The sequence below is a fragment of the Silurus meridionalis genome, chromosome 10 (genome assembly GCF_014805685.1).
Source record: "Silurus meridionalis isolate SWU-2019-XX chromosome 10, ASM1480568v1, whole genome shotgun sequence".
NCBI lineage: Eukaryota > Metazoa > Chordata > Actinopteri > Siluriformes > Siluridae > Silurus > Silurus meridionalis.
The window spans coordinates 19,178,029-19,204,257 of record NC_060893.1 but is presented as its reverse complement, the minus strand read 5'-3'; the positions used below and the strand labels follow the sequence as shown (position 1 = coordinate 19,204,257).

The 26,229-nt window shown below is 36.2% G+C and overlaps 1 protein-coding gene across 1 annotated transcript; it reads left to right on the top strand.

The window, feature by feature from the left end:
- Window positions 1–1,627: 1,627 nt before the first annotated feature.
- On the top strand, window positions 1,628–24,822 carry slc34a1a (solute carrier family 34 member 1a). The gene is made up of 13 exons (XM_046858715.1): window positions 1,628–1,740; window positions 5,286–5,352; window positions 5,600–5,767; window positions 5,863–6,006; window positions 7,644–7,787; window positions 11,895–12,006; window positions 13,738–13,933; window positions 14,353–14,439; window positions 18,221–18,320; window positions 18,597–18,764; window positions 20,142–20,258; window positions 21,238–21,362; window positions 22,697–24,822. Exons 2-13 carry the CDS (start codon window positions 5,292–5,294, stop codon window positions 23,291–23,293), a joined length of 2,019 nt encoding a protein of 672 aa, XP_046714671.1. The 5' UTR covers window positions 1,628–1,740; window positions 5,286–5,291; the 3' UTR covers window positions 23,294–24,822.
- The last annotated feature ends 1,407 nt before the right edge of the window (window positions 24,823–26,229 follow it).

Here is a 26,229-nt window from a genome sequence, read left to right as displayed (position 1 = left end):
CTGAAACTTGACATCATCCATGGCATTTGACAGACACCCTAATCCAGAGAAACGTATTATCTCATTTACACACCTGAGCAGCTGTAGGTTAAAGCTCACGAGCTCAAGAGTGGCAGCTTGGCAGTGCTGCGATTTGAACTCAACTTTCTGATCTGAAGTCCAACATCTTAATCACTATGCTACCTCTTTTAGCTCCATCAATAAACTAGATTTAATTAAAATAAATGTCAATTCATAATCATAAAAAAATACAACATTTGCACATACATCATACCTGTTAGTATTGACCATACTATCTTTTGTTTTATCTTCAAAAAGCTAAAGTCTGTGATGATCTCATGCGTGCATGCTTTTCTACTTCAGGTTATAGTTTGTATGAGGTTAATAGGTCCATCACAGTGTGTGTGTTGATGCTGACTCCACAGGTCCATCAGCAGTCATTAACTGATTCCTGGCTCCACTGAACCCTCTGAGTTTGTAGATCAGAACAACCTTGGAACCCGGGCCGACATTGTTTTCCAATGACTTTAACAATTTATCCCGAAATAACCGCAGAAGTGCACTTAATGTACCAAATAGTTTAATGAAGATTTGTCCAGCTGCCTAGCTAAAATGTTTTTGATCCCTTGATAACAGTCTTCCTTATTCAGATGAAATGCAAGCAGAAGAGGATACTCAGCTTTTGTGGGCACCTGACCATAAGATTCATACAGTATGTGCTTTTTGAACATCCAATTCTATATTTAGTATTTGCCTGGGGTGCAGTCCACTTTACAATTCATCCCAAAGTTTTTCAATAAGTTTGAGGTCAGAGCTCTATAGAAGGTCACTCAAGATCTTCCACTCCAACTAATGCAAAGCATATCTTCATAGAGCTGTCTTTGTGTACAGGGGCAAATTGCATGCTGGAACAGTCTTCTAGTTTCAGGAAATGGAAAATTAGATGCTAACACATCCAATAAAACCATATAAAGTTGTGTGCGTCAAACTTTGTGATAACAGTTTGGGAAAGAAACAAATATGAAAAAGGCTGGAAAAGTCGTGTCCCAATACTTTTGAATATATAATATCTTATTCGAGGAAAACCCCTGATTTTGCTTGCACTCAAGTCCGGTATGCAGACTTGAGTGCCAGCTGGCAGAAACTAAAGACCTTTGGGATATCTAGCTGTGGAGGTCAAGCTTTTATCCAAAAGTATGAAAAGGTGCTGAAAACCAAAGGAGTCAAAGCATGGATGACTTTCAAGAGGTCAAAACCATATTTACTGTTCCCAGTAAACTTTACAAGTGTAACCTAAACTTTAAAACCTGCAAAAAAACAATATAAAGGGGTTAAACAACAACAACAACATGTAAAAAACGGTTTGTTCCTCCCAAAAGGCAGATTTTGGCACGGTTTTGCCACAAGATGTCAGGTTTTTACAAGATGCCAAAAGCTTAAATTAAGTTTCTTATGGTTAAATATTGCTATTCTTCAGCTTTTTAAAAGTTTGTCATTAGTTGAAGTAACTCCAAGCTTTCATTTTCATGCCTTGATACACATGTGGGCAGTGGATTATTGAGTTGCTGAGTGGGCAGTGAAGAGTTCGTCTCGGTTAATTAGTGAGAGAATTAAATGATACCCAGTTCACATGGTTGGTGCTTCTTTTATAAGCCTGGGAATCCTTTACATTAAGGGTCTTCATCTTTAAAGACTTCTTACTTGCTGAATAGAGAATTACATCTCTGTTCATTTAATAAGGTAAGATGCAATTACATTTGTCAGATTTATTTATTTTTATTTATTTTTCTAGGGGTGTGGTTCAAGTTTTTTTTAAAGTGTTTATATAAAATATATTTATATTAATGTATTGTTTTCTCAAAGTAAACAAGTATATTCATATACATTCATAAGTGCACCGAGTGTAAAATAAATCATAGATTTACAATTTTATTACAATACTGGGATAAGTGAAAGTATACATCAAGAAAAGAACACCAAGTGTTAATCGAGTATACAGCATGCTTATAATATGAATAGAATTTGCAGGAAATATTTCAAACCATGTGTGTCCTGGATAAAAATGTGCTATATGAATAATGCTGGCTTTATTCATGACTCTACCATAAAAGTTATCCCAAACATTATAATCAACATGTTAGGCCTCTGGTTGGGAGATGTGTGTGTTCAAATCCTGAGAATGCCAAAGTGTGAATTCTCCAGTCAGACAATTCAGGTGATCTATGAAGCCAAGATAATGGCATTAAAAAATATGCAAGCACCTCATAACTCAGAGGAAAATAATATCCTCTGAGATTACAGTATGTGTGAAACGTGGACAGCCTGCTAGATTTTGTGAATCACTGTGAAAGTGCACATTTAACCCAATAATAAAAGGGGCCCCAGAAATCTCCATACATAGATAAACATGAACATTTGTGAACTAAATGTAATTGCATTTCCAAAACCTGCTCTGCATGATTGCCATTTCTTTGAAAAACACACACTCTTCCATTAATAATGAACTTGTGTTAACACATTTGGTGTTATGTGTGGAATTGCACTTTGAATGTGTTCCCTTACATCTTTGTACTATAACTTTAATTTCTGCTACATATTAAGGCTTTAAGGTCACCTTGTTTATTACATTAAAGCTAAACAAATTATATCATTTAGACACTCTTATAATATAAATTACGTTTGGCTTTATTAATCTCACATATAGAAGTGGTGTATGCCTTTTTACAATTATGTGAATATATATATATATTTCTGTATTTTCTGTATATTTGTGATAAGCAGCATGTAATTCAGATGATGCTCTAGGAGAATTCAGATGACATGAATAAATACACATAAGGTTTGATTATAATTGATTATGTGGTAAATGGTTAACCATAAAACTGTAAAAAAGATTGAGGTAAAAAAAATGGAGTATCAAAGTAATAAATATGTTTTTAAATGAAGACTTACATCAGGAAAAAAAGAGCTGTGGAAGGCATTAATATCACTGAGGTGTCCAAGTGAAATACCTTAAAGAAAGTGAGGTGAATTCAAACTTTGTTGAAATTTGCAGAAAACACAATATGGACAAGTGTTTGTGGATACCTAACCCTAATATATTTGCATATATTTTTTGACCATCTCTTTGTACACACTGACCCATTTGCTGTTAAAGTAACCTCCACTAAAGATTTGTGCTCACAAGAGCATTTGTGAAGTCAGGTACTGATGTACAGTAGAGTGAGGAAACCTGATGTGCAGTCAACTTTCCAATTCATCCCAAAGGTTTCAGTAGGGTTGAGTTCAGAGCTCTTTAACAGGCTACTTAAGATTTTCCATTTCAACATATCCTAATGAAGCTAGCTTTGTGCACAGAGGCATTGCTATTAAGAAACTTGTTTGGGTTTGGGACTCCTAGTTCAAGTAAAGGGAAAATGTAATGCTACTACATCCAAAGATATCATATACAATTGTGTGCCTCTATATTAATAGTTTGGGGAAGAAACGCATAGTTCTAGAAAATTCAGGTGTCCCAATACTTTTGTAGGTGTCCATTTAATGCACTTGTTGAAGATGCTATAACCAGGTTTACCAGATCTGCACGTTAAAAGAGCCCCAACAGACGCATATTAAGTTTATTAAGAAACATCATTTTAACAGCATTTTTATTAAGTAAATAAAATGGGAATGCGTGCCCACTTTCAAGATAGAATAAAGAAACAATTATTCCCCGTTGGTTTTAAATCCTTCCACATGAACAAGGTTACACCATAAAGCACAAGTAAGGCGTTGTAAGGTGGAAAAAAATGTGCGCAAAACTACCCTCAGCTAATTGCCCACTTCAAGTTGTGTGCTAAAATCACCCTTTAAGTGCAATTCAGCTTAATTTCGATATGTATAATGGAAGAAGCCCACTTAGCATGTTGCAGTTTTCTAAGAGGAGTTTTAAATGCATTTGGCTTGAACGCTATTATGTTTTGTACATAATAAGGATTTTTGTGCAGAATGTGGCACATGACAGGATGAGTAAACGGCTCAGCACATCAGACTTTATGCATGTACTAAATGCATTTAAATGTAATCATTTATTTTCAGTAAGTGGCTTTATCCTGGCCAGGGTCACAGAGGACCTGGAAGCAATCCAAGAAACATTGTGTGGACCGCACACTGGATGGCATCACAGGGCACCACAAGCATTCTTACACACACATTCATTTACATCCCAGGAGAAATGTTATGTATTTTTGCGATATTAAACCACAGACCATGCAATTATAGTACAACATAAAATTTTTAGAAGGAGAGACGGAGAGACATCGCCTTTCCTTCACTCGTATTTCTTTCGGGTGGAGTAAATCTACACTGGTGTAATAAGGCTTTTAAATATTGATATGTGATGTTAGAAGTGCGAGACAGATGTGCGAGCTGAAGTTGAACTTGTTTTCAGTACAGGGCAATGAGTAAATTATAACTTATTAAATAAGTGTTTAGGCCTCAAAATTCACTCTGATTGTGAGATACTGAAGAGTTAGTTATAGATTTGACATATTTTTCTGCTCTCTAATACACCATAATAAACTGTGTCAGTGTTGGTTTCAAAGTTGTATGACCTGGCTGTTGGAATAAACCATTTTTTTTTTGTATTAGAGGAAAAATAAAAATGCTCTCATGAATGACTTGTATAAAAAGAATTAAAAAAAAAAAGAAAATTGACCATACCATTCACTTAAGCCCACCTACATGCTGTAGCAAAGCTGGTTAATCTCTCTAAAGTAAACAAAAAGATAAAGAAAAAAATAATAATACAAAGGATCATTCGAAGAATTGGTCAGTGCCTATTCAGTCCACCAAAGTGCTGTTTAAAAGAAATTGTAATGCCTCGTTAGCTGCAAATGAGTCTGTCACTAGAATTTGAATGGCATTCAGACTTCCTGTTTTTGAAAAATGCATTAGTGAAGCCTCCTACGAGACTGGATTTCCTCAACCTTGACATGAAAAATGCATTTATTCTTAGACACGCTACTTCAGAATTGAAGGTAATGGCAGCGGAAGGTAGTTCAAGCAATTAGCCAAGACTAGCGTCTTCAGTGGCCACCTAAGATTGCAAGTGGTTGTCTTTGTTGTCTACATCTTACACAAGTGCTTTGATAATTGATCTCTTGTGAATAACAGCAGGCTACTGTGTTTAAAGGAACGCTACAAATCATCTCTCTGTTATATTGATTCCATTTTGGTATATCTGCTAAAGCCACATTATATTATACTAATTGTTCATACTCCTGATTCCATGCTGCTGTTTCCAGGAAGCCATGTCCAGCCGGCCAATCACAATCATATCAAATAAGACAGAACAAGTCGGAAACTATCATGGTAAGCAAAACAAAGGCAATTTATTCCTTTGCTGTTACATTCTGTAAATTAAAAACAGCTCTGTGTGATTTTGATGTGTTCATGATAACTTATTTTGGAAATATAAAAAATGGAATAAAAATAAACTCACTTGGGGACATGTTGTCATGAGAAAATAATTAAGAACAGAGTGTTGTGATGTTTCTCAATCTGACGGTAATCACTCCAAAGTCGTATTTTTCAATTTTTCCATTTTCCATTTTTTTAGGGATGAACCTCCACAGCTCCAGAATGTGTGAGTGTATGGAGTGTGACTCAGCGCTGTGTGGAGAATCTGGCCTTGGCTCCACAGTGGATCTGATCAGCAGCTGTTCTCACACACAATGTAGCAGAAACCATTGCTGTGCCTACAAAACTTGGCTCCCAAAAGTTCAAGGTAGGTGTGTGTGTGTTTGTAGCATCCTCTAACTTTACAAAGATTTTGAGTCCTCTGGTAACTAACTAAGAAAGCTGTACTTTCTGCTTGGGCAGTGGTGACCAGGGATCCCAGAGAAGGGAGGGAGAAAATTAAATCAGTCTTTATTGGTGTGCTAAAGATCCCGCTTCTCTTCTTCCTCCTCTATTGCTTTGTTTGTTCCTTGGACACCTTGAGCTCTGCTTTTCAGCTAGCTGGGGGTAAGTATGCTTCTTTAAATGCCCACCTATGAGAGCAAGCCTTAGACCTAAATATTTTTGAAATCTTTAAATTTACTTCATTGGCACTGTGTATGTCAGGGGCGTTTAGTCTGATCCAGAATGGGTGCAAGTATTTATTCCAACCAAGCAGTAGCCATATACATTATGGTTGACTCTATTCATCCTCACACAAATTATTTACCTTTCTGCCATCTGGCAAAATGTACCCTAACCATAGGTTTCCTTAGTACCCAGAGACTGGACTGGCACCAAAACATGCATACTCTCATAGACAACTGAACATAATTCCATTTGCAACGTTTGTGCATATTATAATTATTATTGCACTTTGTTCAACACCTATTGTTCTGCACCTATTGTCCTATTTTCCAAGGTCAGCTCCATGAGGATATGACTAACTTGTAATGAAGTGCAGGTTTTTTTGTGACCTGTGATAAAGTTTTGACCTTAACCATATTGAACACCTTTAGGACTAATGTGAAGCTGACTGCACCCCAGGGCCTCCTCACTCTACATCAGTACCTGACTTTACTATCACCCTTGTGATTTAAACCTCCACAATTACACTCTAAAATGTATCTAAAATAAATATTCCCAGAAGAGTCGAGATTATTATAACAGCAAATTTGGACAAAATGTGGAATGGGATGTTAAAAAACCATATATGAATCATATGGTCAGTTTTGCGCAAACCTTTATACATGTGTAGATGAGAATAGCTTTAGTTTTTTTGTGTTCTCTGTTGTTCTGTGGTGCTTTATATAGCACCTTAATTCAAGAAGAACTTTTTAGAATTCACACAATCCTTGACCCTGTAAAAATATTTCCACAAGTCACATGTTCAGCAGATAGCTCGCTTGCTTGTTGGCTAGTTAACCGCAAGTATTATACTTTGTTGCATCACAATTAAAAAAAAGGATAAAATGGAGAAAATCTTGTTTAGCATATAGTATTTTATATAACAATCATTTGATGCTGCAATAAACATTAACCACATCGTTGCTTTTACTTTGAGCTGTTACACTGTCAACAAATAGAACATTGTGAAAAATGACATTGTTGACTGAAATGAGTAACAAGCCAAGTCGAAGTGGGGTTTTATTGTACATGTTGAAACAAAATATCAGTCATTCAGGACCAACGCATAACAGTACAACAGCTCAGTACAGAGGATGACAAATGAGAGTGAGAAATAAGTGTAACAAAAAGCCACATATACACAAGTGTGATAATTTAACAATTACAATATCTACATGGAACCTCAGTTATGGAATCACTTTTAACACAATATAGCAACATATAGGTTTATACAATAATCACAGTGAAATGATCCAATCATAGGCATCTGTGAGGTCAAGCTTGCCAAAGAGGATAGGTATTGTTTTCATCTGAGCATGTTATGCTACCATGTGACACAGCATTTTGTAAATATGAAGTGGCTTGTTTTCCTTGCCATGCATTAGTCTTCACTTTTGATATTAGTAGTTTGACTGAGGAGAGCTAAATTAAAGATGTAGACTGGCAGGTGATAAAAATGTGTGAAAAGGAGTATGATTGTATTTTTAATATATGATTAATATAGTTAGCTCTCTATTCGCAAAACATTCTGTGTGCAGGTAAAGTGGCTGGAAATATCTTCCAGGATAATGCGATCCTGTCAAACCCAGTGGCCGGCTTGGTGGTTGGCATTTTGGTCACGGTGCTCGTGCAGAGCTCAAGCACGTCTACTTCCATCATCGTCAGCCTCGTCTCATCCGGCTGTAAGTGTTACAACCAGAACGAAACACATTTTTTTTAAGCCCTTGTACAAATAGCATACATGCTATGTTCTGAAACATAAGAGCTCTTTATTCAGGTCTGGCTTTCTGACAAAAAAATTGAGAACACTTTGAATACATTTCTAATCTAACATTTATTAATTGATTCTGGTCACTGTGTTCTCTAGGTCATGTCAGAAGGCCAGACAGAGATGAGCTCTTATCAGTAGAAGAGCTCTTATCAGTAATAATATAGCTAGGATTTTGTTTGCTTAAAATGCTATCAAATTATTGAGAAAACAAAAGTGTTTTTTTTAATTAATAACTTATTACCATTCTGCACTAGATCAGGGCTCCAGAAGCCAAAATTAGCATAACAATTCTTCTTCTTCGTCTTCTTCTTTCCATTGAGGGTCGCCACAACGGATTATCCGTTTCCATACCACCCTGTCCTCTACATCTGCCTCTTTAAAACTAACTACCTTCATGTACCTCATCACATCCATAAACCTCCTCCTTGGACTTCCTTTTTTCCTCCCGCCTGGCGGCTCCATCCTCAGCATTCTTCTACCGATATATACCCCTGTCTTTTACTCAATGCCACTGTCTTTAAACCATACAACATAGCAGGTCTTACCACAGTCCTATAAACTTTCTGTAGCAGATATCCTTTTATCAGAAATCACTCCGGTCACTCTTCTGCACCCACTCCACCCTGCCTGCACCCTTTTTTCACTTCTCTAGCACACTCTCCATTACTTTGCACTGTTGACCCCAGGTACCTGAACTCCTCCACCTTCTCCACCTCTTCTCCCTGCAACTGCACCACTCTACTGCACTCCCTCTAATTCACACACATGTACCCTGTCTTATTCCTACTGACATTCATTCCCCTTCTCTCCAGCACGTACCTCCACCTCTCCAGGCTCTTCTCAACCTGCTCCCTACTCTCACCACAAATCACAATATCATCCGCAAACATCATAGTCCATGGAGACTCCTGTCTGACCTCGTCCGTCAACCTGTCCATCACAAAAAAAAAATCCACAAACACACAATGCAACTCCTACTGACCTTCTTTATACTTCTCCAATAAACTTTCTTTCGGCTTCTCCCGTTAGGGGACGCCACAGCGGATCCTCCGGACGTTTGATTTGGCACATGTTTTACGCTGGATGCCCTTCCTAACGCAACCCTCCCCAATTTATCCGGGCTTTGGACCGGCACTGAGAGTGGCTGGGGATGGTATACTTCTCCAATAACATTCTTAAAGCAAATAATGTGTCTGTGGTGCTCTTCCTCGGCATAAAACCATACTGTTGCTCACAGATGGTCATCTCTTCTTTTAGCCTGGCTTCCACTACTCTTTTCTATAACTTCATGGTGTGAATGATCAACTTTATTCCCTTGTAGTTACTGCAGGTCTGCACATCGCCCTTGTTCTTAAAGATCAGTACCAGCACACTCCTTCTCCATTCCTCAGGCATCCTCTTACCTTCGAGAGTCTTGTCAAATAATCTGTTTAAAAACTCCACTGCCATCTCTCCTAAACATCTCCATGCTTCTCCTGGTATGTCATCTGGTCCTAACAACCTCTCTTATTTTCCTTGTTCATCAGCTTTCCTGCACTACCTCTTTTGCCAACCACGTCTCTTTGTCTTCCTTTCTATTTTTATTTCCAGATGTTCTCAAACTATAATCTTCACAGTTAATAAATCATGAGTAGTAATTAGATTTGCATTGATGGATTTAATTACCACACAGGCCAAATGACCACCACTATTTGATATAATGCATTATAATCTAATGCTTTAACCCATTTCAGTCAACTATATTCATGAATGTGTTGCCAAAATCCACAAACCTTAAATCATTGAAAAACATAGTTAATGATAGTTTCATATCCAGCTGAAACGAGAGCTTTTCTTTTTGATTCTTTGCCAAAATTTGGTGAAAACATGCAGACAAACATTGTTATTTTTCTAAAGTAGGGACCTGTGCACAAGAAGCAAATAATTAAGTGTAATTTTTCAAAACAGAATCTGCTGCTTGTTAGTATAGGGGGGTAAACTAGCAAGTCTGTCATGTTCTTGAAATTACTTGTGAGAGTATAATGTGACACCATTTAGATGCAGGGATGGGTTACTCAGTTCCAGGCAATATTTTTTATTCCTTAATATATATCACAGTTCATTGGATCACCATTTAGTAACCTGCTTTAAATTAATTCATTTATATTTTTTTACCAATTGTATATGTGTAAGTTCACATACAAATATCAACTAAAACACAATAAATGCAAATCTCAATAAAATAAAATACATAAAATACAAACATCTCAATAAGGCAATAAATATGCACTTTTTCCACAATGTCAATGTTTATATGAATATTTTCTCACTCCCAACTTGTCACATATGGATGCACTTTTTGACGCTCTGAGTACCCCTTTGGCATAATTTTTTAACGTGCAGGAATTCCCAATAACTCTGAACCCTTTGGGGTCATTTTTCAACATGCAGGGATTCCTATAGATTTATATAGAACTTTGAACCGGAGCCTGTGGCATTGAAATTTGACATGTTAGATAAGCAAACTGCCTCAAGGAAATATTTATATAGCTTTCCAAAAGATTAAAATTCACTTACTCTGATATTAAAGTGCCATCTGTAAAACATCATTCTCACTCCCAACTAACCCTAACGATAACTCATTCTCACTAATCCTAATCCAAATCTTAACCCTAACCCAAAGGGGTACCCAGGGCATCCCAGGTACCCAGGGCAGTTGACACCAAGGGATCGTGATGAACGCATCCATATGTGTTGAGTTGGGATTGAGAATGTGTAGTTAGTTACATAAAAGCATATGGGATTATTAATATCATGAAGATTTTTTTTTAATGCCAATGCCTTTGTTATAGTTGGAGGTACAGCATTAAAAGGAAAGCTTTGCTGTTTCACATGAATATGACAAGCTGAATCTTTATTATCTTTAAGGCGTATGAAAGATTGATGTGGTTGATGACAGGAACTAGTTTGTCTCACGGACCTTCTTTGACATTAGGCATAATCATAAATGAATACATTAGATGTGCCATGCTTTAATTGATTGAAAATAAGGTAATGTGGATACAAACAATCCACTTTGGCATGGTAATAGTAACATAATGACTGAATTCCAAAGTTTATGGATTTTTTATGCAAAAACATTTGCTATTAATTTGAATATTATTCATTCAATTGCATTATTTTCTTGATTTGTCTTAAAATATAATTATAAAATAAGCATGATTTTCTGATGAGTACAAAGCAGATGGTGTTGTGGCATGAATAAATAGAACTTCAATACAAAGTTGTTGTTTTTTTTACATTAAATGTTTGCTAGTCATGCTTGACAGCAAGCTACATTTTAATGCACTAGTTGTCACATAAACATATGAGCAACAATGGCTGTTGAAATAATAGAAAATAAGCCACAATAATAATTTCAGATTTTATTGAAGGCACTGTCATGGGATTACGTCTACAGAGTGACAACAATAACAAATTTCACAGTAGGGCAATTTAGAATAGTGTAATGGATGTAATGCTTTAACATGCATTATCTGGAGACTGTTTCTTTGCCAGGAACTACAGCTAAATGGTGATTTGGTTGGCCTTTTTTTCACTCTGTTCTAGGTCAAAATGCTAATGTTAATCTATGATAGACTAGCAGAAAAATAAAGATTAAGGTGATCACCGATGCTGAAGCTGGCATTGGAGAGTTCAGGGGCAAGTCCGAGTGGTGCTACAGCTCCAGAGCAGCAGGAAGAACAGATTGTCTAGGAAAGTCATCAGCCTTTAATTTAATTGTCACAGAAGTAGGAAAGAGCGAGAATGAGATTTGTACTTGAAACCAGAGTTCTTGAATTGCCTATTTTTTATCCTGTTATTATTCTGACTATTTCAAAGACTATAATTAATCTGTCTCTCATAGACCATTCAATTATGTTCATTTATCAATTGAGCAAATGCACTTGGCGCTTGAATAAGAAAATAATTATTTGTGCGTATGTGTCTCTCTCTGTGTGTGTGTGTGTGTGTGTGTGTGTGCGTGTGTCTGTTGTAGTGTTGGAAGTAAAGTCAGCCGTCCCTATAATAATGGGATCAAACATCGGCACATCCGTCACCAACACCATTGTTGCTCTGATGCAGGCTGGGGAGAGAAACGAATTTAAACGGTAAGGACGTGAGGAAAACATCACTGACTCAATATAACACCATGATTCACTGGTCTTTACCTTGATTTTCGTCACCATGATCATGATTAACTCCACCATAATCCCTCACCACATCACCATGTCTACGCTGGTGGAGGAAGAAGCAGCTCTAATTACAGTTGTGCAGTATTGATCATGACTCAGCCGCGATCTATTCCTGACTCCGCAAACAAGAACTAAGACATTTTGGCTTTTAGAGCACAAACCTGACATATTGTAGGTTAAAGGTATATGCACCCTTTAATATCCTCTCAGAAGATGTAAATCTGGCCATGGTGGTACCGGGGGTTCTGTAAGGAACACACTCAAATGTGCATCGGCAACATTCAAGCAATTATTACAAGCAGACTCTAAAGTCTAAAGACTCTTAATTCTAACAGATAGAATTATGGTACCTAAACAAAATAATAGCCAGGTTGTACAATAATAGCATCAAGGGAGTACTTTGGTTTTTGAATTCTGAGCAACAGACAACAAACTAGACTTTTTGAAACTTTCTGCTAGAAACCAACTCAAATTATGAGCCATGCAACAACAATATTCAGACACATTATAAAACCATTATTTAGATTTTGTAAATATATGTCAATGCCAAACTCAGCTTGTGGCTCTTCTAAGTTCTTAGATATATAAAAGTCATATAGTTCTAGATTTCCTATCAAACACCACTGTAGTTATGAGAAGAATTTGCGGTTACAAAAAAAAGAAAAATAATGCGGGTTAAGAAATGTTCTTGTACTGACTAACACTCAAGTTCTACAATTTTCAGCTGCAGAACAGTACAAAGGTCCTGAAATTCATAGAAACAGGCTATCAATAAGCAAGTTAAACTTATTATTAACAATTTTCAACTATTTTTGTTTTCCAGGCACAAATCTGTACTCATATTCTAGATTTCGCTGCTACCGACCAATAAAGAGTTTTTATTCTCAGACAAATGGGCAGGTTCTTGAATGGTCAGCTGTGACACAACATGTGAAAACAGAACTTGGTGCACAACCATAAATATATTTTAAAATTTCTAAATATTACCCTACACTCAGTTTCTATATTTTTAGCAAACAAATAAGGCTGGATATTTAGAACTCTCAATAATCTTTAGCTGTATGAATTATATTGGTAGAAGAATGTTGAAGATGGAGCCACCAGGTAGGAGGAAAAGAGGAAGGCCAAGGAGGAGGTTCATGGATGTGGTGAGGGAAGACATGCAGGTAGTTGGTGTGAAAGAGGCAGATGTAGAGGACAGGGTGGTATGGAGACGGATGATCCGCTGTGGCGACCCCTAATGGGAGCAGCCGAAAGAAGAAGAAGAAGAAGAATCTTTAGCTGTGGACACTAGTATTTAGATTGTAGAATTTAAAGTTACAAAACAATTTTTAGTTTCTTGAATGAAGTTCAAGTTTACACGTATCGCATTTGGCAGACACTCTTATCAAGAGTGACTTAGAACTGAGCAGGGGAGGGTTGGGACCTTGCTCAAGGCCCCAACAGTGGCAGCTCGGTGGTGATGGGATTTGAACTTGTGACTTTCTGATCCAAAGTCCAATGCCTTAACCACTGAGCTACCACCTCCCACACTACTTAGCTACCAACTCTCGCACTACTGAGCTACCAGCTCCTGCCCTAATTCCATAATGTAATATTTATTATATTTATGACATTTTCCCCCTCATGCCCCTGGTGCATGTGCAGGGCATTTGCAGGTGCTACAATTCATGACTGCTTTAACTGGCTCTCAGTGCTGGTGTTGCTGCCCCTGGAAGTAGCTACAGGTGTGCTCAGCTATCTGGCTCGAACCACTCTATCCAGCTTCCACATGAAGAGTGGTGAAGAGGCCCCAGAGCTGCTCAAGGTCATTACTGACCCTGTCACTAAGCTCTTCATACAGGTGGGTAAAAAAAAACTGAGCAAGTAATCAGAGATGTGCATTACCCAATACCCAGCCCTGATAGTACATAACATTGTGCCTTATCCAATAGTCAAGTAGGATTAATAAACACTGAAATTGTGAGATAAATTAATTTCAGAAGTTCTAGCTTCTTTCAAGTTATATATAAAATCTTTGCTTAGCCAACAAAAAAGATTCTTGAAGAAACAATAGCAGGAAAGGGCATTGCGTATTGCTATGCAATACACAGACTGACTGTCAGCCTGTAATATATATGCGTTTTATTGTAATATAGTATTGTTAAAATGGCAATTTTATGTACAGTAATAAAAATGGAAGTGAGACATGCAGTGAATTATCCAAGTGCTGTTGCTTTCCAATTAAATTATTGATTGATTATTGATGTGTGTTTTATTTAGCTGGATAGATCTGTGATAACTGGCATCGCTATGGGAGATGAAAGCATAAGGAACCGCAGTCTGATAAAAGTGTGGTGCCCTATCATGGTAAAGCTTATACTTTAACTCTGCCTACAACCTTATTTCATTTATTCCACTACATTTACCCTTTACCCCACTAGATACAATATTTACACTGACTCAATCCATTCCTCATTTACTGCATCCATTCCACACAATGTCCACTGTTAAATATTTAATACAAATAAAGGAATAAAAACAAATAAATAAGAATAAAAAGTTCCATACAAATACAATAAACGTGAACAATCCTTCTTTTCTCCACATACTCCATTTAATAGTCAATGACAGATACTGATTTAATAGTCAACTCATCTGCTTCATGTGCTACCGGTTTTATCCAACAACTTTATATAACAAACTTTTATTTAAATAATACAAATAATAATGTATATTTATAAAACTCATTTATTACTTCATATTTCTTTACTACAGTATAGTTCCTTTTATATACATTATTTCTCATTTACATGTTTATTTTTTGTTCCATTTTTATTTTTTGTTCCATTTTTATTTATTTTATTTTCCATTTTATTTCTATTTTCCATTTTTCCTCACCTTTTTGCTTTACTTTCTTTTTTTTTGCTTTACTTTTTCTTTCCTTCACCATAAACAGATAAATATTTTTTTTGTTTCTTTGCTATTATACTTATATCAGCAGTTCTCACTCCAGCTCTGCTATTATACGTACTAAGCATTGTGATTTTTCTAATAATTGGTAAATATGGATTCATGAAATAACTCAAATTTGGAAGGGACACAAATACTTGAAGCTCTGCCTTTATCCTAGTTATTCTATTGTTCATTTTTTTTGTTTGTTTTGTTTCAGTATCCCAATCACTCTTAATGTCATTAGGTTCAGGCTGAGGTCTGTGCTCGAATTTGAAAACGTTGGTGCTTAACAAATATATTTAGGAATTTTTAGTCCTACACTAGCCTATGAAATAGAGTCCAGAGTTTAGCGGTTATCATACTTTAAGACTGTACCCAGGTAATGTCCTGGTTTATTATTTGGGTTAGAACAGGAACATCAACAAACTATATTGAGTTAGGACCACTGTCTGTCTGCTATGACCTTGAATGTGGCTTTGAGGATATGGATAGGATTATTGTCCATAATTCTTGAACACATTTAAATATTTCTTTGAATAACTGAAAATTCTTCTCTGTGTGCTATGTTAATATCAGTAAAGTAAATTCCTTTGCTGGAGTGTTGCCTCAGCAGTTATTTTCAGCTCAAGTCTAAAGTTCAGACAGAAAGGAAGAATGAAAGCCCTCTCTGAAGGTGAAACTTCGTCAATCATACCTGTTCTAGTTCATTTTGTAGAAATTCTGCAAAGGACTATTTATAAAGGCTACCCATTTCCTATTCGTGACTCACTCAGTAACTGATATTACAAAAGAGAACAGAAATTTGGTATGCTGCATTATCTCTATCTGCTTGTCTTTTATCAGTTCATATCATTGAAATATTTCAAATTGCCAAAATACTGTTGGACTGTTGAAACACTGGATACTTCATTTACCTCCAAATGATGACTGGCAGATATTTGCTGTCCTCTATGTGTACTGAGCTCTGCTATAACATAATGCCCTTTGATACAAAGTGTCTGGTTTGCAATAATGATTAGACATTTGTACTAGTTGGACCTGGACTTGATCTTAACCTTAAGCCTAGTTTTTTTTTTGTGTGATATTTTTGCCACTGTCTTAAAGTGCATTGTAGCTACAAGATGTCATGCTAAAACTTATATTATAGGCTTCACACTGGCACATCTGGAATACTATTTAATGCCAATATGTAATGCATAAATATGCAGTTGTTCATTAATTATCTTTCATCATATATTTCTTTACAGTGAAGATGCAAAGAATTAACAAAAAAGCCGGTGTTGCTGTATTATTGTATTATTTCAACAACTAAAAGTTTTGAATTAAAAGGGTGACAAAATAGCTTATATTCCATACACATTAAAATGTTATGACCTCAACTTAATATAAAAAAGCTACATTAAATTGTGTATAGTTACATTAAATTGTGCATAGCTACACCAAATATTAAGAATGCTCAGAATGTGCTGGATCAAGTGCTATTTTATAAGCTACTTTATAATGATTGTTGAGAAAAGCAATATTATTCATTTAAGCCAATATACTGTATGAATCCTGTACATTGACACTATGCTATACTTCTATTAGATGATTGTTTCAATAATTGTCATCTTTTGATTTAATTATCTATCTATTTATTTGTTTTTTCTTTATTTTTATCTTTATTCTTTATATATCTTATCTGTGTCTCTGTCTGGTTAAATCTTTTATGGTTCTGCCGAAATCATCCTTTGACTCCCTTCAGCTCCTGCACATGACCTGTCCACCTGTCACACTGAGCACACACCTGCTCTGCATTACCCTTAATCAGCACCCCTACTTCTGGTCACGTTAGATCAAGTTTAGGTTTTTGTGGTTGTGTTGTGCGAATGTGTCTTTGCATGTGCCACTGTGTTGAGTGTAGTCTTTTCATATTTGGTGTTTATTTATTTATTTATTTATTTATTTTTGCAGTTGCAGAGAGAAGAGGTGGTAAAAGTGGAGGAGTTCAGGTACCTGGGGTAACAGTGCAAAGTAATAGTGAGTGTTTTAGAGAAGTGAAGAATAGAGTGCAGGCAGGGTGGAGTGGGTGGAGAAGTTTTGTGGAAAGGAGTGATTTGTAAAAAAAAAAAAAGAGTATCTGTAAGATTAAAAGGGAAAGTTTATAGGACTGTGGTGAGACCTGAGATGTTGTATGGTTTAGAGACAGTGGCATTGAGTAAAAGACAGGAGGTGGAGCTGGAGGTAGCAGAGCTGAAGATGTTGAGGTTTTCTTTGGGAGTGATGACGATGGACAGGATTAGAAATAAGTTTATTAGAGGGACAGCACATGAAGGACATTTTAGAGACAAGGTGAGGGAGGCGAGATTGAGATGGTTTGGACATGTGCAGAGGAGACACATGGGGTATATCGATAGGAGAATGTAAGGATGGAGCCACCTGGAAGAAGGAAAAGGGGAAGACCAAGGAGGAGGTTTATGGATGTGAGAGAAAACATGCAGGTAGTTGGTTTGAAAGAGGCAGATGTAGAGGACAGAGTAGTATGGAGACGAGAGCAGCTGAAAGAAGATTTATTTATTTATTTATTTGTGTTACACATTGTATCAAACAACTGCTCTTATCTAAAACCTGTCCTTGCATTTGCTGCTTCATCAGTATCCCACAATGTCAAATTTATTCAAAATACTTTTTCGAATCCTCTACTTGAGGTAGAATCTTAAAGTAATAAATTGTTTTTTTTTGTTTTTTGTTTTTTTTTTCCCCCAGGTTAAAGGCTTGTGTGTAAATGCAGAAAACTTAACACTTACCCTCTTAGAGATGTAAACTGCATGCAGATGATTTTACCAATTTAAAATGGAAGCCCAGTGAGTGCCTAACCTGAATCTGAATATGAGTTACTTTTTTCCATGTAAATATTAGCCTAACTTTAAAACTTACTTCCTCAACTCTGAACAAATATCGACTTTAATTAAACCATGTCTGTTGAATTAGTCATATTTCAACAGCAGACAAAATTTTCAATTCGACTGTCACTGCATTACCACGTTATCCTATATCTATGTACGTGTTCTGTATGTTCTCACACACATTTCAATCCAATCTATAAAATTTATTCTTGACTGCCTTATATAGGAGAATTACATGCAGTTAAGGCATCTCATTTTAAAACCAAATGACGCAGTTAATGCTTTACAATTCATTCCATGTCTTCCTCTAGCCAGCAGTAAACATGACAGCAAGTGTTCCTCAGAATTGTTCCTCAGCCTTGCATTGTGGGAAGGTTGATGATCTCGTCGCTCAGGTGTACTCAAAGAAATGTACGTATATTTATGTGAGCTGAATGTGAATACAATATGGAAATAGACTCTTTTTAGGATTACAGTCAAAACATCCTATGCTTGCTTCTTTTATTTAATTCATTCCATTACTATGAATTTTTAATCATGTCCCAAATTTCTTTTGGTAGATAAAATGCGAAAAACCTTTTTGATTTAAGGCAATTTTGAGAGAGATTGTTGCCAGTAACTGGCCTTCTTTTTCTCTAATGGTTTGTTTTGTTAACCTCCACTCTACTGTGTGTTTTTGGGCTGCAGGTTGGCATATGTTTGCCAACACAGACTTGTCTGATCTGTCTGTGGGTCTTATTTTGCTGGCTGGATCTCTTGTGGTTCTCTGTTCCTGCCTCATCCTAATCGTCAAGGTCCTCAACTCAGTCCTGAAGGGTCAAGTGGCACGAGTCATTCAAATGGTTATTAACACAGGTCTGATGTTTTTCTTTCTTTATTGATGTAAGAACATTGGTAAAAGGTTAAAGTCAATACAATAATACCAGCATTTGGTCCTTTTTCACTCATATTATATGATTTTATAAACTTCTGGTTTTAAATGTGATGAAAATGGGGAATTTTTTATTCAGTAATTGTTTCAGATTGGTCAGAAGGTGTTTATAAGATCTATAGATTTACAGTCAGATCTAAAATGAAGGCAGATCTAAGTGTAGTTCCGGCTGCAAGACATATCCGGTTTATATAAATGCACTTATTCATTTTATAGTAACATCTATACAACGTATAACAATTTTTAATTATATAATTTGTGAATTTAGCTAGAAGTATGAAGCTTTAAGACTTGGTGTATACATTCATGGTGAAAGATGTCCAGTTTCTTGCTTAAAAGCTGAAATATTCTGTCTTACTAACTTCAAAATAAGTTGATGAAATGGCTATTTTACATTCTTACATAAACTAAAGTATGACAGCACTGCTTAACAAATAGGTTTGTAGTGTAAGTTCTGTAAATTCTCTAGTAGGAAAATAACAGTTGACTGATTGCTGAACAAATAAGAACACTACATCCCTTAATTCACCCTTATAATTCACCTCTACCTCATGTGAGGCTTTTGCATAAGATTTTTTAGTGGGGATTTGCAATCATTTAGCTTCAAGATCAGTTTAAAATCAGTAAATGTTATATAATGAGAACAAAGGTGCAGCCGGTGTTGCAGTTCATCCCAAATGGGCTGAGGTCAGGGCTCTGTGCAGGACACTTGACCTTTCAAACCATGTCTTTATGGAACTCCCTTTGTGAACAGGGGTATTGTCCTGCTGGAATGGGTTTGGTCCTATTAGTTCAATTAAATGATAATTGTAATGCTACAAGCAAACAAAGGCATTCTGTACAATTGTCTCCAACTATGGAGAAGGTTTACATATGAGTATGTTGTCCAGGTGTCCACAGGCATTTGGCATTTGGCCCCATGATGTATTATCACGCTAAATTACTATTAAAACTATTCAGTACTAACTATAAATGATACAGTAGTCTGAACTATTATGTTCTTATTGGTACATAATAATATGTACCAATTGTATATCAGTTGTAATTATATATCACTTATATATCAGTTGTAAGTTTCTCAGAAAATACATGTCAATTTATACATAAGCCAGAAAACCAATAGAACGGTTATAAGCCTTTTAAAGTGGTGGGCCATTCTTATAAATCAAAAAGGTTCATAGAACATTTCTGAACAAAATAAACAGGTTAAATAATAGTGATTTTTTTAATTTATTATTATTTATTTTTATATTTTGTTATTAAATCTATAAACAAATTATGTTTCTGTTTTTAATGTACAGATTTCCCGGACCCCTTTGGCTGGCTGGCTGGATATATAGCCATGTTTGTCGGGGCAGGAATGACTTTCCTGGTGCAAAGTAGTTCTGTCTTCACCTCTGCCATGACCCCACTCATTGGTGAGCATTCTTATGAATAAACTTTTCATAATGTTTATTTTAATATGGACATAACAAATGGTTTAGGTGATCAGTACAGGATCCTTCACTAAAAACGTACGTAATCTAATGACTGATCTAGGCCTGTTTTCTAATCAAAATGCTAAATCAATAAAAACTCAGTGTTTTTCGGTGCATTGCTTGCTCAGTCCATTGCCTAATTGAAATAAACAGAATCACAGTACACAAAAGAGTGCTAAATTTACCTGTTTTTCCCAATGTTCTTGTCATAATGGTAATTAGAACAAACAATTATGGATATAAGTATAATAATCATGTGCAGATAATTGGTTAGGGGATAATTATTATGTAACAAAACAGCTTTAGAATCTTTTGTGTGGCCCAAGTCCAAAGATCAGAGAGCCACCAATGCATCTGCTCGAAGCTGTGAGCAAAGAGTGAATATTTAATAATAAAAGTGATGATAAAGCGCAAATTAATGAACAGATCCATCAGCAACCCTTGGTTAAACTTTAATTTACATCGAGGCTTTAGTGTTTTCCAATGAAAATGAACAAAGTCTAATTGTTAACAAGAGGATCAGCTGTGCCAAATGAGTCGAACTCAGCGACCTCACATTTCACAGTTTCATAAGAATAGAATGATTATGTGGAACCACATGACTGGCACCAGACCAGGCGTGACTACAATAAGCAATGAAAACAAATCTGTCGTTTTTGTCTTTAATGAGGCTGGAAATGAGATGAAACCAGAAGTGTGGCAAAGGAAAAAAAAAATGGTTAGAGTGCATCTTATGAGTGGTAACAAGGGCTTTCCTTCAAGAGCAACAGATAATTAACAGGGTTTAAGCCTTGCATTTAGTCAGCCAGTGAAGAACCTTTACAAATAGCTTTGTAGTGTTTTAACACCAGTCTTATCTCGTTAAAACTGCTTGTTGTCAGTAATTTTCTATTTGACCTGTAACCTTTGACTCGTCCAGGTCTTGGAGTGATAAGTCTGGAGAGGGCATACCCTCTGACTCTGGGCTCCAACATTGGCACGACTACTACGGCTATCCTTGCCGCACTAGCGAGCCCTGGAGACAAGCTGTCTGCTGCCTGCCAGGTATGGGGTTCTAGGCACTGAAGGCTTTGAGGATTTCATTTCAGGCCAGTTAATTTAAACTTTAAAAGCCAAAAAGTGATTAAAGGAACGAAACCCGGTGAACTGGTGACAGGGCAATGGGCAGCTGAGGCTCACAGATGTGTTTGGGGAGTGAAGGCTAGCTGAAAAAGATAACATTGGTAATGATAGAAAGAATGCACTGTGCAATGCAGCTTGCTGTATATTGGGTTGTGAAGCTACAGACCAGTCAGAGTGCCTGTCCTGATTCTTATCCCCCCCTACGTTGGGTGTGCACACATCAGAATTGGACCACGGAGCAATGGCAGGAGGTAAAATGCACTATTAAAAGGAGAAATGTTAGTTAGAACTGTTATTAGATTTTTTTGTATTGACTGTTCACTTGCTACATATTGTGTCACTTCTTGATAGGCACCGTTATAACAACATCATTTATGCTATTCAATTTGCCTGTCAGTGGTTTTAATGTTATGGATGATCGATATATTTGTGTACTGTAGGAAGGATCTCTGAGAGAAAATGTCTGACCTATCTATAGAAATGTCAGACCTACTATGTAATATATGTGCCTGATATTTCCTTATAGCGTGAAATATTAAATTTCCATCAAAAATGTCAAGAAATCAGAAGGTCATATTGAGTGTATTGGAACGGATACTAGATTTCTTGTTATATAACTTATAGCTACACTAACAGCAGTGGAATGACAAGGTTGAAAAGGTAAAGAAAGGAACAGTTCCATCAGACTTGGAAATAAGTGGAGTTAAGAAAACACAAGGCTGACAAAAAAGTGACTTCTGTTCAGAGAAAAAAGATGCTGGAAAAATAGGTGAAAGGTACATAGTTGTTTAGTACTGTGAGACAGCAGAATGAAGGATAATGTGCATACTTATCTCTGAATCATGTTTACTTGCAGCTGAGATAGAAAAGAGTGAGAGAATATACAAAATGAGTCATCAGGTTGTTCTTTTTTGCCTTTTTCCTGCCCTCGCAAACAATGAAGTAGAAATTTTACTTTTAGATGCTAAAAGCTAAAATGATGACAGCTTATCAAAAATGCAGGACAAATGCTGTACTGTATCTCCCATTACTTAGTAGCCGACACACATCCATAGAACAAGCAAGCATCTGCTAGACCTCAATAAGAAGTGACATGCTTTTTTAAACAGTATAGGGTTATACTTGCATATTTGTTTGAAAAATGGAAAATGTTAGGGTTTGAGTGAGTGCTTGGACTAAAAATGTGAATCCAATCAATCAAATAAAGATGTTACTAACCAGAGTGTCATTTTTATATTGTGTTTGTTTGCTGGCAGATTGCTTTGTGCCATTTCTTCTTCAACGTGTTCGGAATTCTTCTGTGGTATCCGCTGCCCTTCAGCCGTGTGCCCATCCGCATGGCAAGGGCGTTGGGTGAACGCACAGCTAAGTACCGGTGGTTCGCTGTGCTCTACCTCCTGCTCTGCTTCCTCCTACTCCCTGCACTTGTTTTTGGTCTGTCTCTGGCTGGCTGGCACGCCATGTTAGGTGTAGGAGCTCCGTTTGCGGGGGTTGCCATCTTTATCATCCTGGTAAACCTGCTGCAGTCACATAGCCCCACCCACCTGCCCCGATGCCTCCGGAACTGGGACTTTCTGCCTCTATGGATGCACTCGCTCAAACCACTGGACAAACTTATCACCAGGACTACAGCTCTTTGCTGCAAGTCCACCCAGTCCAGTGCTGCCAGTCTTGACCCAGAAGCCTTCACCATTCCTGATAGCACTAACATCAGTGCGGAATCAGTGGCATCTCAGAGAAAATCTCAACTAGCGTACACCAACCCTGCGCTTTCGTTTCAGGACGAATCGCCTTCACAGCCACGAGTGTTCAAGCTAAAGGGGCTGGAACGGTGTAACAGCACACCACTTTAGAAAGATTAACCCAATAAAACCCCACAGCCAGTTTGTTTTTCTCAGGTCTAGAAGTGATAGAACTCAGTTATTTTGAAACAGACAATTGTTTGCTTTTGTGTGATAAAGCATCTTTTTTATACACAGTTTTAACAAATTACAGCATTGCAGAAGATTATTTTTTGGCGAAGCATCTCAACATTGTTAATTGTTCTCTATGAATGACGTGTGATTATGGGATACTGATCTCACTGTCCTAAATTCAAACCCCCGCACAGATACCACTTTGAACGAAAGTATTAAATCAAAGGTAGGTAACTGTGTAGTGTTGAACTGATTTGGAATCTGATATCCCAGTCAGAGAATATCAGATACATTGATGTTTACTTGCACCTATAGGCTAGAAGCAGTTTTTTAATAGATAAATATACTTGTATTTGGTGCTCTAGCTGCTTTTATATGAGTATATTTAGCTTCATAAATACTATTAGAATTGTGCTGTTTTATAGATAATAGCGAGTGAGAGAAATTGTTAATCAAAAAGATAAACCTGTAGAAGAAAAGAAGCCAAGTCTGGGTCATTACGTGCCCTGTGTTTAAAACACACATGATTGAAGGCCCCAGATAATAGTCTCATGCAACCGACAGACCAATTTTGGGTTCCCACACAAGGTGAAGCTATTAAACACCAACAATGACACTGCAACACAACAGGCACTGAAAGATATCAATGCAAGTGCTTTCCTTTGTTAGTGTTTTCCATTGTTCGAGAGTTAGGAAAAAAAAGTCTGAGTACTTGCTAATAAGAGATTTCCAATATTGCTTATATTTGAAAATATTTTCCCATGCTTTTCCATGCACCTTGCACCGGGATAGTGTATGAGCTTCACTATTAAAGTCTAAACTTTAAATTGTTTTGTATGGCATTTCTATGACATTTGTAATGTAGACCATTCGACAATCACTATGAAAATGTCAAAATGTTATCAGCACTACTTTATAAAGGGTACATTTTGTAAATATGCCTTTACTTTCTTTTCTTTTGATTTTACCCTCATTTATCCTGACATGAAGCAGGATTGATTTTATGCGTTCTATCAAGAATACATTTTTTTTCACACTTCATGAATTGACTTGTCATCGATCGCTTTGTCCTGTACCAGCTAGTGATTATTTAACATTCACTTATTCAAAAGCAAACATAGAATAATTTTCATAATCAACAGGAATTACAATAGAAAATTATAATTAAATTAAAATTATATATTATTTATATATTACTTTTATTTCTTACCATGTACTGTAATCACTGTTGCTTTAAAACTGGTGCTTTCAGATAATCTAATCTGTAAAACCTGTAAATATTTGTCAAATTATTAATAAGTAGGTCTTACTAAAGCAGTGTTTAAACTGTTTATTGTTCAGCTGCAACATTAATTAATACCGAGGTACTGTAAATGAATAATCCAGCCTGCTACAATGTGTTGATTCTGGCAAAAAGTGACAAATTCTGTGATTTATTTAGCAAGAAAATAAAGACATTATGTACAGGTCATTTACCAAAGTTTTTTTTTCATTTAAAACCAAAGGTTATTGTGAGTTTAGTGAGGCATGTAATAATATTGGTGGAATCACACAACACTGTATGCAAGCTGATAAATTAGGTGAATAAAATAACTATTAATAATAATATATATTTTCTTTATTTTATTTACATTTTTACAATAAATCATTGTGTAATTCAAAGAGATTGCGAAAGTCAACTATAAAAAAATCAAATCAAACAGTAATCAAAATATACTGTATACATTCAGTGACTATGAGATTGGTTTAAATGTCAGTTGGGGGATAAAAAAAATAAAGGACTGAGACTAAAATAATCAAATAAATAAAAAACAATTACCAGAATTAAACAACAAAAAAAATCATACAGCAAACTAAGATTGATGTCAAGTCACTCATATTGTTTCGCCACTTCCATTTTCTTCTTATTATAATGCTGTTGCCCACCTAATGCAATTTATCTCTTATTGTTTATAATAATTAGACCTACCAGATAGTCCTGAGTTTTCAGCTGCATTCTTCTACTTCCTAATCAATCAATCAATCAATCAATTAAACAATCAATCAATCAATCAATAAATCAAGCCCTTAATCAGTCAGTAAGTCAGTCAGGTAAAATCTAACAATGGATCAGGAGTAATTATTTCGAACAATCAGGATGTTTTTATTTAATCAATCAATCAATCAACCAATCATTCAGTCAGTCAATCAATCAGGTATTCAGTAAACCTGTCAACCAAGCAGTTGCATAGTAATATTTAGGAGAGAAGTTGTTTCCCAGATGGTCCACAAAATGAGACAGCATTAAATAAATGAGTATGGAACAAAGTGAGGATGTGACATGCACTTAAAGAGACTGTAACAGTATCCATAACACTATCAGTAACTGGTTATTTAAATATATATAAAAAAATTATTAGAGAGTAGTTGTTGTGGAGATCAGCTCTTGAATTTATTCATCTTCTGTTAGCAGTTATTCTGATCAGATTCAGTGCTATGGCAGATCTATATATATATTCTGAATAAGACTCTAGTCTATCACATGGCACCATACACACAAAGACACACACATGCACCTAATGACAATTTAACATATAAAAACAACTACCTGTTTATGAGAGAAAACTGGGGATCTGGAGAACCCACACAAACGTGCACAAAAACAGTACATAAAAAATGATCTATGCCAAGGAAAAGAATAGAAATCTTAAGGTGTGAGCTGGCGGTGCTTTTCTTCCAGCTTCTAGAGATCTGTCAACCTTCATAATGTTGACATATTTGCATTTAAGAGACAGACAAGATGCTTGTTGCTCAGACAGTCTTGTCATAATGAAGCCAAAATAACGGGCTCTATCACATCCTCGACTTCACTTCTAATTACTCTTTCTGTTAAT

Coding starts and splice junctions, on each gene's coding strand:
- slc34a1a (XM_046858715.1), top strand. CDS start 5,292: ATGTCCAGCCGGCCAATCACAATCATATCAAATAAGACAGAACAAGTC. Junction 5,353..5,599: donor ACAAGTCGGAAACTATCATG/GTAAGCAAAACA, acceptor CCATTTTTTTAG/GGATGAACCTCCACAGCTCC. Junction 20,259..21,237: donor TGCCATGACCCCACTCATTG/GTGAGCATTCTT, acceptor TGACTCGTCCAG/GTCTTGGAGTGATAAGTCTG.